The sequence below is a fragment of the Pelodiscus sinensis genome, chromosome 9 (genome assembly GCF_052426305.1).
Source record: "Pelodiscus sinensis isolate ZL-2025 chromosome 9, ASM5242630v1, whole genome shotgun sequence".
Lineage (NCBI taxonomy): Eukaryota > Metazoa > Chordata > Testudines > Trionychidae > Pelodiscus > Pelodiscus sinensis.
In genome coordinates, this window is record NC_143060.1 from 26,043,821 (window position 1) to 26,060,662 (window position 16,842).

The following is a 16,842-nucleotide window of genomic DNA, read 5'->3' on the forward strand; positions in this document are numbered from 1 at the left end:
AGTTCTCTCCTGTTAGCAGGGGGTCTTCACCAGATGTGCTACAGTGGTGCAGCTGCATTGATGTAGCCAGTGTGGTGCTTTATAGAGTAGATTAGCTCTGAACACTATATTCTGTAGTCAGATCCCTGATTTCGCTGACAGGTATTCAATAGGGAGTTGTCTCACAACATGATTTTTAAAAGTCTCAAATAGCTGAAGACTATAAATCACTATTATAAGTTAAAGTTAGGATTAATTTAATATGAAGTATTCCTTCTATGCCTTTATCAAAATTATACTGCTAATTTGCTCACATTTGGTACATAAGGCCAGTTTTGGGGACTTTTGAGAAGATGAATTCTGACGAATTATACATAGATTCATAGGACTGGAAAGGACTTCCAGAGGTCTTCTAGTCCAGTCTACACACTCAAGGCAGGACTAAGTATTATTTAGACTATCCATGACAGGTGATTTTGTAACTTGCTCTTAAAAATCTCCACAACCTTCGTAGCTAATTTATTCCAGTGTTTAACTCTCCAGTGTCTTTAAGGCAGGGGTTGGCAATAATTTCTGTTGGGGGGGGGGTCACTCCAAGAATTTGGTAACTAGTCAAGGGTCACAATTTTCTATGATATTATGGAGGGGGTATGGGATCTGGGATGGAGTTTGGATGCAGAAAGGAGGTTTTGGTAGGAGAGGAAGTTTTGATGACCTGGGGCAGGGATGGAGGAGGGGGTGCAGAGTGTTTGGATTGTGACTTGGGGCAGGAGGGGATTATGACCAAGGGTATGTCTACACTACCCCGCTAGTTCGAACTAGCGGGGTAATGTATGCATACCGAACTTGCTAATGAAGCCCGGGATTTGAATTTCCCGGGCTTCATTAGCATAAAGTCGGCGCCGCCATTTTTAAAAGCCGGCTAGTGCGAACCCCGTGCCGCGCGGCTACATGCGGCACGGGCTAGATAGTTCGAACTAGCTAGCTATTCCGAACTATCTGTACACCTCATTCCACGAGGCGTACAGATAGTTCGGAATAGCTAGCTAGTTTGAACTATCTAGCCCGTGCCGCGTGTAGCCGCGTGGCACGGGGTTCGCACTAGCCGGCTTTTAAAAATGGCGGCACAGGCTTTATGCTAATGAAGCCCGGGAAATTCAAATCCCGGGCTTCATTAGGAAGTTCGGTATGCATACATTACCCCGCTAGTTCGAACTAGCGGGGTAGTGTAGACATACCCCTAGGGCAGGTAGTTGGGATGATGGAGAATATATGGTGTCAGGTGCAGGTGTCACACCCCAATGGCCTTCTCCCTCAAGGGGTCCCCCTGGGGAGGCAGGTCAGCATTGAATGTTGCTAACGCTATTGCAAATATTGCAGGGCATTTTGGGAAGGGTCAAAGGTGTGTGTGTGGAATGGATGAAGGATTCCCTTACAGGTCGCAAGAGGCCAAAACGGGATGGGGGGGGGGGACGAAGAGAGCAGAGAACGGGTTAACTCCACTTCTGCTAGGCCTGAAGATAAGATGCTGGCTCTAGCCAGCTCAAGGCCACAGCACACATCTGACTCTTGGCTGCCAGCCAAGAAAGAGGGGGGCTGGGTATCCACTGGCCAGCCATAAGAAAGACAGATTCAACAGAACAAATCTGCAGAGCCAGCCCATAACAAGCAAGAAAAGCGAAGGCCAGCACGAAGGAAAGCAAAAAGAACAACAGAGTCTAGCTGGTGTGTTTTGGGAAAGTCAAGGAGACCACAGAAAGCTGGTTTGGACTGTAACAAAGATCACTAGGAACAGAGGTTGCAGAATGGAACAACACTCACAACTTAAAACCCTCCTGAGAGCTGGAGCAATTCGGAGAGATCTCAGTGGACCCTAGACGACCTGTGCGCACAGGACCGAACTCCCGTCCACCCTTCCCACCCTTCTTTCATTACACTCAGGCCTGGCCAGCCTCCGGTAGTGAGTGTGTGAGTATGAAAGTGGGTTAGGGCTCTGGGCACTAACGCTGTCTTCCTTCCTCTGAGTGACGTGGAAAGCACCCATCACTCTCCGTTGTTATTCTATTATTTTATCAATAAAGCTTTAAAACTTAGACACGTGGTGTGTTCCGTCATCTCCTCCTTTAATGATCCTGTGGCCTCAGCCTGATCATCTGACTCCTTAGGCAGATTGGTAATAAAAATCTTTCACACAGGCTCTGGCTAGGAGGCACTTACCCTAGGCAGCTCCCGCCAGCAGCTCAACGGGATCCTCAGGCAGGCTCCTTGCACGCTGCTTAAAGTGGCCAGTTTCTGGGGCTAGCGTGTGCGTCTTTGCTTTGGTGTGCAGCATGGGAGGGGTACCATGAGGTGTTTGTGCCCACAAGCATGGCCCAGGCAGCTCCCACTGCTTGGTTTCTGGCCAATGATAGTTGCAAGAATTGTGTTGGGGGCAGGAGCCATATGTAGAGACATCCTCTTTGCCAAAAAGGTGTGCACCATACAGAGATGCACAGACTGGCCCCAGCAACTGGTCACTTTGAGCTGTCTGTAGGTGTGCAGCAGGAAGAGAGTATGCCTGCTGGACCATGAGATGTTAGTGGTCCGGAGGATTATGGCGGGCCAGAGCTGCAAATTTGGCAGGTTGCATTTTACCTGCCCGTGCTTTAAGACTTTGTCTACACTGGCAATCGAGTGACACAGCTTTTGTCATTCAAAGGTCTTAAAAAAGCCACGAAGAACTACAAAACCACCTCTGCTGTGGCAAGTAGAGTAAAACCTGAAACAATCCAGCATCCAATTGGCAAGATCCTAGTGAGCGAGCTTCAGCAAAAAGCAAGTCGCAAGGCAGCAGCTGAACCGAGCAAAACTGGACAGGACCAAGTCAGTCTGCCTCTGGCATTGTGTAATGCTGGACAGAGCTTGTGCTACAATAAAAAGGGTTAAAAACACTTTATATACAGTATATACTGTATGGCTACGTCTACACTGGCCCCATAAAACGGAATAGTCATGCAAAGCAGGTAAGTCAGAATAGGGAAATCCGCGGGAGATTTAAATATCCCCCGCGGATTTAAATAAACATGTCCGTCGCTTTTTTTCTGGCTTGGGGAAAAGCTGGGAAAAAGCGTATAGACTGGCGCGATCCTCCGGAATAAAGCCCTTTTCCGGAGGATCTCTTATTCCTACTTTCATACTTTTGAGGAGTATTGCTGTGAGTGCTCCACCACACATGTCTTGAGGCCTTGTGCTTCTAGCAGGAGACTTTAGGTATCAGTGCCCTGGCTGGCTGTGCATTCATGGAGGCCATCTCATGCAGCTTCAAAGGTCTACCCATGGTGTGCCACCAACTCCTCCACTGTCTTTGGCTCAAGTCAGAGTGACAGCAGTTTCTCAACTTCCCAAACTACTACTTTATCTTTCTTTTAATTTCTGTTAATTTTCCATTTTCCTCTACTGGGGAGATTTTCTTTTTTGTCTTTCCACACCCCCAAAAAAAGTTATTTTGTTATCCCTCAGCCACCAGTGCATTGCCAATCACTTACATGTTGGCTATTGACAATGGGCTGTCCTGTTGTTCCTATGCATTTCTGTAGCACAGCTCTGAGCTAAAAATTAATGGAGATTGCCTATCTCCTATAACTAGAAGGGACCTTGAAAGGTCATTGAGTCCAGTCCCCTGCCTTCACAGCAGGACCAAGTACCATCCCTGACAAATTTTTGCCCCAAATGGCCTCCGCAAGGATTGAACTCACAACTCTGGGTTTAGTAGGCCAATGCTGAAACAACTCAGCTATCCCTCCCCCCAAATAAAATGTTAAGTTCATTTGGATTTAAATACTCCCTCTCCTGCCAGTTATCCCTACTGGTTTCAGATGCACATACTCAATACGTCTTGTGATTGGGGTGACCTCTCATCCTTCAAAAGTGTCCCAATTGTAAAAAAGTTACAGCCAAGATACCAAAAGCTCAGGATCTCCATCTCAAATTATTGTTGATGGAGAAATCCCTGCGACTTCTCAGACTCCGAGTCAGAATGTCTCCATCACTGCAGCTACCTACTTGCACAGCTATGGCCAAACTCCCAGTCACCAGAAAAGCCACCAAACATCTCCAATCATTGCTGCACTGAGATCCACCAAAGTGAAAATGATCTCCGGATGCATAATATGTCTTGGTACTGATGGCACCAAAAACTTCAGATCTTGAGGCATCAGGTGTGTCTGGTATTGGGATGTAGCAAGGAGCAACTGTCTTACAGGCAGACTCTCATGCTGATATGCTAGCATACACCAGGCTCCCAGGCTCAGCACCGACAGTGCTTCACTCTGTCTCTGCACCTGGTGTAAAAAAAGTGTCATCTTTTGCTACTCCACAACCTAGAAAAAACCCAGTACCAAGAGCCCGCATTCATACTGCTGTGCTGTCCTTGCCACCAGCACTCTACATTACAAATTTTCACTATATCGGCAGACCTGACTATCTCTTCTATGCCCAGCACTTCCTTTTACAGTACCAACAGCACCCTGATGAGGCCAGCACTGAGCCACACCATTGCTTCCAGTCCTTCATCAACACTTCTCTCCAGTGACAATGAACAAGAGCTGACCCACGCCTGCATACACCTGGCCACTCCTCTCCTAAGGCTAGTCCCTCTCACTACCAATCAGCGGACTTCAATGCATGGCCACAGCACCCCTGGTTGCTGCCCCCTATGACTCTACTACCAAACTGGCCATATTGGGACCCTTGGGCCATGTAGGGTGTGTCTAGACTACATCCCTCATTCAACAGAGGAATGTAAATTAGATACTTCAAAATTGCAAATGAAGCTGGGATTTAAAGATCCCGCGCTTCATTTGCATAATCACATAATGGCGTTTTTGAAAAAGCGCTATTTCGAAATTGAAACCTCAGTCTAGATGCGGTTCTTTCAAAAATGGGGTGTTTTTCAAAAGATCCTGTAAACCAAAAAATGAGGTTTATAGGATCTTTTGAAAAAGCGCCCATTTTCGAAAGAACCGCATCTAGATTGCGGTTTCAATTTTGAAATAGCGCTTTTTCAAAAACGCCATTATGTGATTATGCAAATGAAGTGCGGGATTTTTAAATCCTGGCTTCATTTGCAATTTTGATGTGTCTAATTTACATCCCTCTATCGAAAGAGTGATGCAGTCTAGACACACCTGTATAGAACTCAGAGCATCTGGCCTACTTAGAACACTTTAGAACACTTCGCTCTCTTTCCATGAAAGCACCACTATCTGCAGTACTAGAGGAGGAAGCGGATGACCAGGAGCCTTCTACTGAAGATGAACTACTACCATCTGCACTTATATCCTCCTCTCCCACTATATTGGGTGATAACTTCAAGTTCTTTCAGGACCTTTTTAAGAGGGTTGCAGAGACCCTTGACATATCTCTGTCAGAGCTCCCTGAAACTCAACATAAACTCACTGACATTCTCCACACATCCCTACCAGCTAAAATAGCCTTGCCAATCACTGATACCATAATGGACTCTACTAAGATTATTTGACAGACACCCTCCATGGTGCCCTATCCTGCAAAGAATTGTATGAAAAATGCCTATACGGCCCCCAATTCACTTGTCAGAGAGGGGCAAATAACAATAGTGAAATTCTACCTCCTACAGCAAAGATTGGAAGAGACTCAGCCTCTTTGGATAAAAGGCCTAACCTCTTCCACCCTTGTTCCGCATCATGAACTACTTGAACTGTTAGTAAAATACACTCAGTCTCTTCACCAAAATGCCATCCTTTATTGAACACCTCACCTGGAGGTCAAGAAAGAGTCATACAAATCAAACATCTCTGAGGGCTCCCTCATTGCCAGAATAAACCTCCAGGCTTCTCTGGGCTCAGCCGATACAGCAGCATGCTCTATCGTGATCTCAGTTGTTATGTGCCAGGCATCATTCTCCACTTGCTCGGGTTTCCCGGAAGGATCTAGGCGACAACTCAGGATTTTCCCTTTGAGGGCTACAAATTGTTTGCAGAGACTGTGGATGTATCATTACATGCTCTGAAGGGCTCCTGAGTCACCTTGAAAACCCACAGAATCTTCATTTTAGGCAACAAGAAGAAATAGGGAAAATTTTACAACCCAAAATTTTAGGCAATTCAGCTTGCAGTGTCATTACTCTCAATGGCACAAACAGAAGCAGATTAGAAAGAGACAAACCCCAGACCAGCCCTCTACAATCTCAATCATCCAAAACTCACTGATCATTTGAAAGTTGGTTGAGGGTATGAGACCTATGCATTTGCCAATTCCCACCTCTTGTCCCACTCCAATACTACAAGGGATCATCTGACTTCCTTTAATCAAGTTTGGAATGACATCACCACAGACAGATGGTTCTTGAAAATCATCCAGCAAGATTATTCTATCCCTTTTATTTCTATCCCTCACCACATGCCCTTCCTTCTTCAAGGTCCCCTCTCAAGAGCTCATTCTATAACAAGAAATCCATCTCCTGGGATTAGGAGCTATAGAACCAGTACCACCTCGTACCTCAGCACAGAGAAACCGGGTTCTATTCCTGTTACTTTCTTAACCAGAAAAAGTGTGTGTGTGTGTGTGTGTGTGTGTGTGTGTGTGTGTGTGTGTGTGTGTGTGTGTGGGTGTGTGTGTGTATGTGTGAAAGAGAGACCGACCAACTGACCTATTCTGGATTTGCATAAGCTCAGGTTTGTACAAACATAACATTTCAAAGTGGTAACCCTTCAACCATAATCTCTGGACTGGAGAAAGGAGAATAAATCTTTTCTGTCAGCCTGCAGGTCACTTATTTTCATGTCACAATCTATCTCGCATACAGAAGATTTCTGCATTTTACACTATGACATCTACACTACCAATATAGAGTCCTTCCCTTTCATCTATCAACTGCCCCAAGTGTGTTTTCCAAGATACTAACTGTTGCTGCCGTTCATCTTTGCAGGCTTGGCATCATTATTTTCCCTTACCTGGACGACTGCCTCATATTTTCATCAACCCAGCCAGTAGCACTCCAGATACCGCAGCACACAATGAACCTCTTTTCCAACTTAGGGCTCCAAATAAAAGTAAAAAAGTCCTAAATAGTGTCTGTCCAACAACTGGAGTTCACCGGGGTTTATCTCAACTGCCTTGTAGCAAAAGCCAGTGTGCCCCAACAATGATTCTTTAATGTAGCCATATTAATCACTACCATCCTGGATGTTCCCCAAATATCCACCAGAACATGTCTACAGCTCCTGTGCCATATGGCTGTCACAACATACGTGGTCAAACATGCCAGACTCCATATGAGGTACCTACAGACCTGACTCTGCACCCGCTATACATTCCAACAGCACTACTTTCTCAAACGACTCACGGTGCCCTGCACCATCAAGGCCTCCCTTCAGTGGTGGCTATAGTCATGCAGCGTATGCTCTGGCATCCCAGTCCAAAGAAAAGTAACCACCCTCACTATTACCATGGATGCCTTCCTCTTGGGTCGGCATGCTAATATGGGTACTAACACTTCTTAGGGATGTTAGTCACCAGTGGAGACCACCTTTCATAAAAACATTTTAGAACTCAGGAAAACATGCTAGTGCTTTCTTCCACTCATCCATGACACCAGCATCAGAGTCCTCACGACAACACAACCTGTATGTCATACATAAACCACCAAGGTAGAACCTGATCATGTCTGCTGTGCACTGAGGCCATGACTTTCTGGAACTGGTGCATTTTGAACAATGTGGACATCCACAGTTTCTGCCTGCATGACCTTCAGAACACCATGGCAGACCATCCGAGTAGGCATGTCTCACAGATCCATGAGTGGTAAATGGATTACCCAACCCTCCTCATCATTTTCATCCAATGAGGATTCCCTGTTATAGACCCTTCTTGACATCACACAATACCAAATACCTGTGATTCTGCTTCCAAGTGGGACTTGGTCACCAACCACTGGGCAACACACTACTCATAAAATGGGAGGTACCTTTCCCCACCATTTTCTCATGCAGCTGCTACACAAAATCAGGCAGGACAGTGCCAGAGTTATTCACACCCAACTGGCCACAACAAACATGGTTCACCTATCTGGCACAGATGGCAAAAATGCTACCACTAATGCTGCTGCTATTTCCCTACCTTCTCATGCAGGATGTGGGTCATGTCATTCACCTCAACTTATGGTTCTCTACCTCGAGGCCTGGATACTACATGGATAGAGCACTTAGATGCTGAATTAGTCTCAGGAAATGAAAGGCATCCTTGTGAATAGCTGTTGGCTAAATACATGCAAAATGTACATCCAGTAATGGCTCTGATTCTCCTCTTGGTTTGATTCTCATGGCTTGTTTCCTCACTCCTCTTCCCTAGTCCTGGACTATCTCTTAAGCCTCAAAAAATCAGGCCTTTCCAACAGCTCCATGAAGGTGCACTTAGTAATAATGCACCTCAATGCATCACAGTGTAGATAGCACCTCCATCTTTGCCCATCCAACTACCACATACTTTCTCAAAGACTTAACCACTGTCTTTCCACCGCTAAAGGACCCTACCTCATGTGGGATCTTTACCTTATGCTATGCACCCTTTTGGGTAAACCATTTGAACCTTTTGCAACATACTTGCCTGCATTTGTCCATGAAGTTAGCTAGGAGAAAGACTATCACCTTTGCACAAAGGGTGCAGTAATTAGGATCCCTAACAGTTCATTCCCCTTATACCATATTTTAGAAGGACAAGGACATCCTCTACCCCCACCCCAAATTCATACCAAAAGTGGCCTCTCCATTTCACCTTAATCAACCGATGTACTTACATTTTTTTCCCCCACAACTGCACATGGACACTAGGAAGGCCTCTTGCCACACACTCAGGCTGTGTCTACATTGGCCCCTATTCCGTAATAGGGATGCTAATGTAGCACTTGGGAATAGGCAAATCCGCGGGGGATTTAAATATCCCCCGCGGCATTTTCATTTTCATGGCTGCCGCTTTTTCCAGCTTGTAGATAAGCCGGAGAAAAGCGCCAGTCTGGACGCGATCCTCCGGAAAATAAGCTCTTTTCTGGAGGATCTCTTATTCCCACTTTCAAGTGGGAAAAAAGCGGCAGCCATGAAAATGCAAATGCCGCGGGGGATATTTAAATCCCCCACAGATTTGCCTATTCCCAAGTGCTACATTAGCATCCCTATTATGGAATAGGGGCCAATGTAGATGTAGCCTCAATGTACATTTAACTGCTTTGGACCTCTCACATTCTACCTGGACAGAGCAAAAACATTCAAAAAATTACTCCCTCTCTTCCTTTCTACCACTGAGCAATTGAGAGGCGAGGCTATCTCCAAACAGACTGTCAGAATAGATTTCTGATTGCGTACACCTGTGGTACCAACTGAATGTTATCCTGCTTCATCTATAGTTAAAGCTCATTCTACCATAGTGCTTTTGATATCCACAGTCTTCCTTAACAGTGTGCACATAGAAGGCATTTATAGATGCCTCTTGGGCTTCTACCGACACTTTCACCAAATATTGAGACCAGGAACATACAAATTCTGTTACCAACAGAGTTTGTACGCTTGGCTGTGTCCAGACTCAGGGGTTTTTTCGAAAAAAGTAGCCTTTTTTCGAAAAAACTTCACCTGCGTCCAGACTCAAGCCGCGTTCTTTCGAAATTAAATCGAAAGAACGCGGCTTTTCTTTCGACGGCGGTAAACCTCAATTTATGAGGAAGAACGCCTTCGTTCGAAAGTTCCTCTTTTGAAAGAATGCGTTCTTGAATGTAAATAGGGCTTCTTCGAAAGAGCATCCAGACTCACTGGATGCTTTCTTTCGAAAAAGCAAGCCGCTTTTTCGAAAGTTCAACGTGCAGTCTAGACTCTCTCTTTCGAAATAGGCTCTTTCGAAAGTATCTTTCGAAAGAGCCTCTGCAGTCTAGACATAGCCCTTGGTACTATCCACAGTCCATGTAATCACTCCAAAGCCCCTGCCTTCTTTGAGGGGTATTGCTCCATAGTCACCTAATGTGGAGCATTCATAGGGCACTCATCAAAGAAGAAAAGGTTACTCACCTTAAGCAGTAAATGAGCAGCAAATGAGGTTCTTTATGATGGTTGTCCCTCTGAGTGCTCCATCCCTCCGCTGCTTTGGAGCTCATGTTGATCCTTTCAGGCACTCCTGCTAATAGAGCCAAGAATTATGTTTTTTTTTTTTGCAATAGTGTTATACTGTTAACTCAGATTTAGTTTGTGATCCACTTTGGCACTCAGATCTCTTTCTACAGCACTGTTATGAGGCCATCATTTTCTATTTTGTGTGCACTCAACTGATTGTTCTTTCCAAAATGGAGTACTTTGCATTTGTCCTTATTGAACTTCTTCCTATTTACTTCAGACCATTTCTCTTGTTTGTGCAGATCATTTTGAATTTTAATCCTATCTTCCAAAGCACTTGCATCCTCTTCCATCTTGGCATCTGTCAGGGGGTATGCCCCTGATGGGGGTTGCGGCCCCCTTCTACTGGCCCATGTCTCAGTCCGGGCCCCTCTCTCCGGGTCTATACAGTACCCAAAGTCCCAACACAAAAGTGCAGGTCCCTCTCTCAGGGTATATACGGTACTAGAGGCCTAGCCGCTCCGAGAAGCCTCTCCTGGCCCGGGGTTTGATTATGCAGGGCAGTGGGAATGTGTGGTAGGGGGACCCGGGCCCTCCCTCTCCACCGGGTCCCAGCCCAGGGCCCTTTAGGCAGCGCCTATGGCTTCTGCCAGCTCGGTGGGGAATCCGGACGATACACACCAAGCCAAACTTTGTATCCTTTGCCCTGGGCTGCTTTCTACCACGCCCCGGTTCCCCGGGGACCCATTCGCCTCCGAGGCAGTACCTGCTGGGGTTGTGGGCGTGCTCCTGCCTCCCTGTGTCGGTGGCTGCTTTCTCGGTGTCAGGGTCAGGCACGGGTGGTGACTCTGGTCCCAGCTGCTGCAGAAACACTGGTCCAGCCTGGTCTCCTCCCTCACCCTGCGGTCTCCCTGACTGCAGGGCTCCCTCTGCTTTTATACCCGGCTTCTGCTGGGAGCATTCCCAGCAGGGTTGGAAGGGCGGGGCTTTCTCCACCAGCTGGGCCTGGGCTACCCCCTGTCCGTCAGTGTGGGGCCTGTCCGCCCCGTCACAGCATCATTCAAAAAATTTATATGTACTCTCATGCCATTATCTAAATCATTGATGAAGACATTGAAGTGAACTGGATCCAGAACTGATCCGTCTGGGACCCCACTTCGTATTCACTTCCAGTTTGGCTGTGAATCATTAATAACTGATCTCTGGGAATGGTTTTCCAACCATTTATGCACCCACCTTATAGTAACTGCATCTAAATTGTATTTCCCTAGTTTGTTTATGGGTCATGGGAATAACAAAAGCCTTTCTAAAGTCAAGATATACCACATCTACAGCTTTCCCCCATCCACAAGCCTGGTTGCCCTATCAAAGAAATGTATAAGGCTGTTTGACATAATTTTTTCTCAACAACTCCATGCTGACTGTTACTTGTCATCTTGTTATCTTCTAGGTGTCTGCAAATTGCTTACTTATTTACTCTGTCATCTTTCTGACTGAAGTTAAGCTGAATGGTCTGTAATTCTCTGAGCTGCAATTCTACTTATTATAGCTTAATCTAGTATTTGTCCTTTTCTAGTCCTCTAGAGGGTCACCTGCTTTGTTAAGCTGGAAATCTTCAGTAATTAACTGTGGAAGTTGCTCTCTCTTTCCTGGGACTCGTGGAAAATTATAGCTTAAATATGTGTATATCGTGAATCTGAAGATAGCATCTGGTTGTAATTTTTTCAGGCCCTGGGTAACATTCATGTAGTTACTGTGACACTAGCATTGACTACAACTTTGCTGGGGATGATGGCGATGAATAATATGTTATCCTTGAAACACTTATCTGTATACTGTGCTATGGTGCTTTTCCTGACCCTATTACAGGAGCCCTGTTGGAGGGACAGGATCACTAAATGATATTTTGAGCCTAGGTTTGGAAAGTGGCATTTTAGATAGGGTGGTGTGATTTGCTCCCCACGCTCAGTTTTTAGATAGGCTACGTCTACACTGGCCCCTCTTCCGGAAGGGGCATGTAAATTTCAGCAGTCGTCGTAGGGAAATCCGCGGGGGATTTAAATATCCCCCGCGGCATTTAAATAAAAATGTCCGCCGCTTTTTTCCGGCTTTTAAAAAAGCCGGAAAAGAGCGTCTAGACTGGCCCCGCTCCTCCGGAAAAAGTGCCCTTTTCCGGAGGCTCTTATTCTTACTTCAAAGTAGTATTCTTATTCATACTATTCAAAGTAAGAATAAGAGCCTCCGGAAAAGGGCACTTTTTCCGGAGGAGCGGGGCCAGTCTAGACGCTCTTTTCCGGCTTTTTTAAAAGCCGGAAAAAAGCGGCGGACATTTTTATTTAAATGCCGCGGGGGATATTTAAATCCCCCGCGGATTTCCCTACGACGACTGCTGAAATTTACATGCCCCTTCCGGAAGAGGGGCCAGTGTAGACGTAGCCATAGTGTTTACTTTGGGGGGGGGGAGAATCTTTTTGTTAGTTTAAATTAAACTTATCCAAAAGGTATGTTTGATCTAATCTTCACTTTTCACTTTTTATGTAACCTAAAGCAGGCCTATTTAAAGAAAGAAATCACAATTAAAATTTTTAAAGAGTGTCTGGAATGGCTCAGGAGAATGAGTATCAGCCTTAGGAGTAGACTGTTGGGAAGCAGGGTACACACCCCAAACTGGTTGTGAGTTCTTTATTTAGATTTCACCAACCAAGCATCAAGTGTGTACTCTTCAGGCACTATAGCAGCCTTACCATGGAGTCATAGGGAGTCCCTTTGGTTATCCCGATTTGTTTTGCCAATCAGTTAAGCTTGCATTAGTGAGAAATTGTCCCTTACACCAATAATCACAACAATATTAGGTTAATCTCAGTCCCAATGGACCAGTCACTTATCTCAAGTTAATTGCACCTCAGATCCCACACCATATACAATGCTTGTAGCCAATCCTATAAAAATGAACTAAATATTTATTAACTAAGAAAAAGAAATGAAAGTTATTTAGAACATTAAAGCAGGTGAACTACAGTTACAGTCCTAGGCTCCACAATGTGGTTGATCCTTACTCTTCATAAGTCAGACTACTAAGAAAATTACTGAGTTCAGTAAATGTATAGGGAAATTAAATAAAATTATTTTTGAAAAAATAATCATTTTAGACTGACATTTTGATTAAGTTGAGCATTGATTCTGGCACAGGCAGTAAAGGACTACTTCATATTTTTTATATTTAGGATTAAAAGCTGCAGAAGTTTCTTCTCTACCACCATCAATAATTTTGGATGCAAAGGAGATCACAACTCATATTGCTAAACAAATTTTGGTATGTAGTAGTAATTTACATTGTTAATTTTTGGTCTTATAAAACATATTTATATTCTAATATATATTCTCACGTATTGTCTGTTTTATAAAAATTGTAAGTTGCCCAATGATAAATTATAGAAGTACATGAATATGACACATAAAAATAAGATGTAATGATATAGGACAACTGCTACTATTATTGGGAAATTTTAAAAGTTAAATCAGTGTTACTTTTAACAAATTTACTAATAAAATTACTGTGAGAAAGGGAGAGAAATATCTTACTTTATTTTTTTCAAAAAACTTCTTTACCCCATGAACAGTTTAAAAAAATCTGTAATTTATGTATATAACCTTTGTAACCTTTCTCAGAATTGTTACAGACTAAGAAGCTGCTTGTAGGATAGATTTCAAATGGATTTCTCACTTCATTCTGGTTTTAGATCAAGAAATTAGACATTATGTTTTAGAGAGTGGTTTTAATTGGTCGAAGATCACTGTCAAGTGACAACACGGAGTTCTGTCATTACAATCTTGAAGTACTAGACATAGTCCTAGAGACAATCTACAAATGGTACATCAGCAAACACAAAAATGGGACAGGCAGTAAACAGCCTACATTACTACTTCAGTAAATGAAAATCTATGTTCACATTTTAATGCATTTGTTTATTTTTAACAGCAAAAGCAAAGAAGCAGTCCTGAAACATTAAAACAGAGGGCTGTATACCATCTAGCAACAAGGTTGGTTCAGACTGCAAGGAACTCTCAATTGGATCCAGACAGTTTGCGAATATTTTTGAAAGGTCTGAAAAAAAAATATGAAGCTGATTGTCCTTTATCTGGACAAGCACAAACTGAAGATGGACAGTAATGTACAGCTTACACTGATTGAATAATTTATTTAGTGAGGACCAGAATATTTATTCAACACTGAAATGTAACTTTTACTTTTTTTTTAAATATTTACTCAACGTAAATTACACTCACTACTAAAGCACTACCTTCCCCATATGTGAGTATAAGTAGTTATTCTGAAGAATTTTTTAAACAAATTTTAAACAGAAACACTTATTTTTTTATAAATAATATTAAAAAGTCCCTGGCAAGTGAGGAGGTGTTCTTTTGGCCGGTCACTGCTAGCCAGAGGCAGGACATTTAGCACACCTCTGGAAATAATTTTGGCTGAATGTGGCCACATTTAAGGTCTATTCACATCTTTGAGTTGGGGCCAATGAGTATCTCCCCCCACCTTAGTGAGAGCTGTAGGAGGGATTCTCTTTAATTTTGTGTCATTTTCTCTTTGAGCAACCGTGTGGGGGGGAATACAAAAAAGTTAGTTGTATATTTTTTAAATCTAAGTTCATAGTTTAAGGTTTTATTAAATGTTTGTATGCCAGTTAATAAATAGTGTTTCCTAAATTATAGCGGTTTACTGTTCTCCTGAGACTATTTTACTTTCACATATTTAAAAAATATCAAGCAAAAAAACCTTTAAAATTCAGCCGCCAATGTTTCTTTTTCAAAAGTGGCTCCTGCCATAACTGTGTCAATTACAAAGAAAAATGAAAGACACAGTATTTTGGCTGAAGGCAGTTAGCAGTAAAGACTTCGTAATCCTCAATTCCCCCATGGCTTCCAGTGATTTTACATGGATTTGTAAATCAGTTAAAAATACTGCCAATACATTTTTCTCCAATGTTTTTCCTCCATTTTATAGGTTGTTATTATTCACAGAGCACCCCAGACGTTATAGACATGTTACATAGACATGACTGGTCTCTGCTTTAAAGAGTTTATAATCTAAACTGAAGATGCAGATAAAAATGGGAGAAAGGAATTAACAAAATAAAATTAATTCTTTCCCACTTATCCCAATATTATTCTCACTGAACTATTATCTATTGTACCAGTTTTTAATCTCTTACTATAGTTGGAGACTGTAGGGTTGCTTAAAGGCAAGGTTGCCTAACATTTTCTATTCTAAGACCCTTTTTACAATTGCTTATAACTTTGCCAAACTTAAGGCTGAAATTTTTCATACTGGGTGTCTGTCTCAAGTTAATACTTCATCTGTTTCCCAGAACAAGATTGGCAACATATAGGTTATGTTACTCTTATTAAAAATATTCTTACAAATTTTTATTGCAAAGCATCAGCACCTTTAGTTGAGAGTAGGGACATGAAATTTGTTGAAGTGGGAAGTGTTGCCTGCATGTAAAGAATGTGCCTTTTTCTGTATCCATAAAAATATGCCTAAATCTGGCCTAATTGTAGATCTCAGAAAAACATAGTTCACACATGCATAATAGAGAATTGCTAGAAATTAGCAATTAAATTCTACTGCAGGTGATGTCCCCGTGGGTGCTCCACTGTAAGTGACGGGTCTTCCCTGGAGCCACAGGATCGGATACTTTTTCATAGCAGTTAGCAGTCGGGTCACGCATGTGCAGCGAGCCTCTCATGCTGCTGGCTGTTTGACAGTTGAGCACAGTCCAACTACCTCCCCTCAGTTCCTCTTCTACCACGCTTAGTCATGGATGGACAGAGCTCTCCTGCCATCTCAGGCACTTCTCTCTTCACAGAAATATTTTTCTTTCTTCACAACCTTTTGACCTCATTCAATTACAGATCACCTTGTTGTGACGTAGTGGGGGTACCTGGCTGGTTTCTATGCTGCTGGCTCTGGGGTAACCCCCACTGGTTGCCGTGGGTACCACGACCCAGCAAAACAGGATGAGTCACTATGCAAACCAGTATGGCCAGACACCCCCATGGAGAGGAACAAAGGAAGGTGGAATGCTGCCCTGGCTGGGGGCAGGGCTGGAAGAGAGTTAGTAGTTGCTGTCTGGGAGCATGGAGGAGACAGCCTAGGGAAAGGGGCTGGAGTTTAGGGGCCCAGTCTCCCCCATCTCAAGGGGGCCTGAGGCATCCTAGCCCAGCTCTGTGACCAGATTACATCTGTGCTGTGCTGTATCCTGGAGAGGCAATAAACTTCCTCTATTCCACCAGCTGGTGCAGTCTGTTTGTGCCATTTCGGGGTGCAGGAGACGGGGGACCCCCAACGCGCCGTCACACTTGTTACTTTATTTCCACTTCAAAGGGACAAAACAAACCAGGGAGCACACTGTTCTCTCAGCTGCAGCGGCTTCTCTCTGCCCCAGCTGGTTATGCTCCTGAAAAAAAGAAGGAAGAAATAAGAAACAAGAAAGCTGGGGGGGGAGGGGGGGTGAGAGGGGGTGGGGAGAGAGAAAACAACGATCAAAACAGCAGCCTCTACCTATGGGCACACCAACAGTTGAATTAGGAGCCCCCTCCCAACCCTAACTGCCAACGGCTTTAATTTGCCTGGCTTGCAAAGGTTTAAGAAATGCTGCAGCTGCAGCGAACCCATCCCATTCTGGATGGTCACAGCTGCTGTATCATATGTTTGGGGGAGTCATACACCCCACAAAAA

General features: G+C 43.9%; 1 protein-coding gene across 1 annotated transcript in view; it reads left to right on the forward strand.

The window, feature by feature from the left end:
* MSH4 (mutS homolog 4) overlaps window positions 1-14,272 on the forward strand; it is a 116,282-nt gene extending 102,010 nt beyond the window's left edge. The window contains exons 19-20 of the mRNA XM_075936277.2: window positions 13,313-13,401; window positions 14,068-14,272. Coding sequence (XP_075792392.2) covers window positions 13,313-13,401; window positions 14,068-14,259 — 281 coding nt within the window. The 3' untranslated portion in view covers window positions 14,260-14,272. The remainder of the gene's footprint in view (window positions 1-13,312; window positions 13,402-14,067) is intronic.
* The last annotated feature ends 2,570 nt before the right edge of the window (window positions 14,273-16,842 follow it).